The sequence below is a fragment of the Leiobunum rupestre genome, chromosome 10, assembly GCF_980474605.1.
Source record: "Leiobunum rupestre chromosome 10, qqLeiRupe1.1.hap1, whole genome shotgun sequence".
Lineage (NCBI taxonomy): Eukaryota > Metazoa > Arthropoda > Arachnida > Opiliones > Sclerosomatidae > Leiobunum > Leiobunum rupestre.
Genome location: NC_143393.1, coordinates 51,418,631 through 51,422,107, shown reverse-complemented (window position 1 = coordinate 51,422,107; position 3,477 = coordinate 51,418,631). Strand labels below are relative to the sequence as shown.

At 35.5% G+C, this 3,477-nt stretch overlaps 1 protein-coding gene across 2 annotated transcripts; it reads left to right on the top strand.

Annotated features, from left to right (window-relative positions):
- Nucleotides 1-895: 895 nt before the first annotated feature.
- LOC149926177 (uncharacterized) lies at nt 896-3,182 on the top strand. 2 transcript variants are annotated; one of them, XR_016477053.1, is made up of 4 exons: nt 896-984; nt 1,943-2,330; nt 2,743-3,002; nt 3,109-3,135. XR_016477053.1 is itself a non-coding variant. In XM_090161195.1 (3 exons), the coding sequence occupies exons 2-3, from the start codon at nt 1,952-1,954 to the stop codon at nt 2,877-2,879; spliced, it is 516 nt and encodes a 171-aa protein (XP_090017321.1). In that variant the 5' UTR covers nt 896-984; nt 1,943-1,951; the 3' UTR covers nt 2,880-3,182. The 2 variants fall into 2 exon arrangements, 1 of the variants encoding a protein (XP_090017321.1); XM_090161195.1 differs by having other exon boundaries at nt 2,743-3,182.
- Nucleotides 3,183-3,477: the final 295 nt, after the last annotated feature.

Genomic DNA, 3,477 nt, shown 5'->3' with positions numbered 1-3,477 from the left:
TCGACACTCCAGACACGCCATAGCGCTGACCATTCAAATCCACACCAGCATCAGCGCAAATCCTAGCGTCCTCTTCCCGAAAAAATGTGACGAAAAAGTCCCCATCGGCCGGAACTACAGACGAAACGGCGTTAGGCCCGAAATCAACTTTCAACGTTTCGAGAACTTGAAGCTTCGAAAATACTTTTTCATCGCAGTCCAAAAAGGTAGACCGCTTTAAAACATCCATCCCAGTACCTCAAAAAGAGAGAACCAGGAGGAAACACGAGTAACTTAACTACTAACCAATTCAAGATAATTAACAAAACTACTAGAAAAAAACTGCACTGAAAATGCAGCTAAGGCTTAGCTAGAGAAACACAGAGAGCAAAACAAGAACGAAGCGCACTCTCCAAAAACTCAAGCCGAACTCACGCCTGGGATTACAGGAGTGAGCCACTACTCCCGGCAGCGTTACAGAGACAAAATGTTGGATATCAAGCTGGTTAAAACATTAAGCCACAGTAACGATACACTTCATACAAAGTATAAACTGGCAATGGCAGTAGTCGCCATTTTGATTATTAAAGGAAAAGTTCGCTTGGGTCTCCTTCTAAAATAACTGTAAATATAATTATTGGTTACTTCCCTAATATACTGTATAAGCAACGTCAAGCAACTGACCATAAAGTGATAGGGATATCTATGAGACCTATGAACTTATTAATCATTTTATCAGTTTACATTTATTGTGCATCGATGACGCCATAGAAAGTGGCGTTGATAATTATAACCAAAACTAAAACTAGACGAAATCGTGTTTTGCGTCAACGGACGATAACTACGATAACAAATTATCCGTTGAGTACAAAATTACAAATCGGCTCAAAGTTGTTATTTTGACCGGACCGATTAACCGTCTTTGATATTTCCCGATCGTCGATAAGTGTCACAAAGCGAGAAAAATCAGTTGATTTTAATTTTTGGACAAGCGTTGTTTATCCGGTATGTTTCTTACTTCACTTTCTAATTAAACTATTAAATTAAACTCCTATTAGAATAATAGGAGAGGTTGACACAAATAGGTTTTACGAAAAAAATAATATAAAAATTCTTGGGACGATATTTATTTTTTTATAATTTACTGCTCTCGCAGAGAGGCATACATTGTGAATTATCTCCTGAAATAATAAATCCGTTGAGAGATAACAATGGTTTCTTTTTAGAGAAACCTTCCGAATATTTCAAAGCATTCAATATTTAGTATAAATGCCGACTTCAGCATAATAATGACGAATAATTAAAAATGAAATTATATTAAAATTAATACAGAAACTCTTTTTGTTTGAGAAATAAATTATTCAAATTGGGACCTATAACTCTACGGATTTTGCCATAACCGGCAGTGATTCTGCAAACGGAGATAATCAATCTTCCACCGCTGGCAGAGGATAAGATTTAGTATCTGCACTTATCTAAACGAATTTCATCGTACCTTAAAATATTTGTACACGATGATTGTACTTATATATTAAAACGTGTTTTATTAAAAGCGTTATAATCAAGTTTTATAATAGGTAAAGCTTTTTCGAAAATAATATTTATGAAAGTGTTCACTGTAGACACCTGATTCTGAAGCCCGATCTCCCGCGAGTTAATGATAGAGCTAAATATTTGTGGGTGAAATTGATTCAAGTTATTACGTATAGTAATTGTCTCACCCGCCTTATGTTTTTTTTGTGGGTAAATGAGCTGAAATACGGGTGTGACTGGAAAAAAAAAAGTTTTCGAAATATTCGGAACCGCTAGCCTATAAAACCAGAATCAGAATCCTCAAATCTAAAGTATTTAAAGGGATTCACTCTCGTTGTGTGTATATTGTCTTTAGCGATTCTACTTTTATTCACACTTAGACCAAAATCTGCGAGCCTTTGGATGCTAAGGAACGTTATTACATTTTTAGAGGTGTATAATGTCTGAAATAATATCGGGGAAGGTAAGCCACGTTTACGATGGAGACACATTCAAATTGGAGTTGAGACAAGGTTACAGCGTGAAGGTCCGCTTGATCGGAATCGACGCTCCCGAACTTAAGGGCCACCCACCATTCGCCGTTCGAGCCAGGACTAAACTAAGGCAACTCATCTCTAATCGGCAAATCAACGTCCTCAATTACGGCCCTGACCAGTACGGCAGGGCTTTGGGTTCCGTATCAACAAGTGAAGGGAACGCCTCGGTCGTCCTGGTAAGATTAGGCCTCGCCAAAGTGTACCGGAGGAGAAACGCTGTCTACGGAAACATTCAACACGCTTTGGAACAAGCGGAACAGTCAGCCCGCATCGAAGGAAAAGGTGTTTGGAGTGTTTAATATCATTGATAGTATCTAAATAAAATAGAATAATATAATTTAGTTATATACATGATGTATTAGCTACTAGATTACCGATAGAGAATTGTAATATATATTAAAGTTAGTTTCAAAAATTAAATTACTAAATATTAACCCAATTAATTAACTATTATAAATTAGGATAAAATCCATTGATTATCTAACTCAAAATAAATGTTAATTCTAAAGATCATTAAACAATAAGGTTATCAATCTTTTTCAATTAAACATTAAATTTAATAATTTTCCTCCACTTTCATAATAAATTTTCTTAAGTAATTTTTAAGTTTTGATAATACAAATTAAACACCAAAAGGTTCTTCGGCTAATTTGTATTTCCACCTGATATCCCCTATTTATTTTGTTTCGCGCAGAACTTGGGCGCCGCCATTTCCCTTCAGTTTGTCCGCCATTTTCAATCACCTCGTATTCTTTGGCGCTTCCTCCTTTGGCGAATGAAGATTATCAACACACCGGCACGAGTGTCTTACTTTACACCATTATCAGTTAAATTAAGGCAAGAATGAATTCCGTAATTTGATTCTTATTTGAGGCGTCTCAACTGTGATTTTGCCATTGTGGCCCTCGTAATTATCGAAATCTTCCAACGAGTCGTAATGCTTCAAAGTGACGGGTAAGGTGATCACTGACGACAGCGTTGTTGAGAAAAATAATGTCAAACATAAACGCGATAGTATCCCAAGTGCACTATATTTTCTCAATTCGGTTTTCATTTTCAGACTTATTCCTATCAAGTAAATAGAGAGTTTCAAAGAACATGTACTTTAGACTAAAATACAAAGCTCCGGTAGGTCTCCATTTTCTCTTACAACGCATGAATTTAAACATATTGTTTTTCGAAAACTCAGTTTGCTGATGGATAAACTAGTTAAATAAAATCTTTCTGAATCACTTGAATGAATCATCGTTTAAGGATAAACAAATGCGTAAAAACAGAATGGGATCGATAGAGGGGCACCTTTATCTAGATTCATATAATATATTGCTAGTTAGTGCCTACGGCTTAGATTGCTTAAAGATTTTCAAATTGATATTGAAATATATTAATTTTCTGTTTTTAATTTTTTTAATTACTAATGGAGACTATT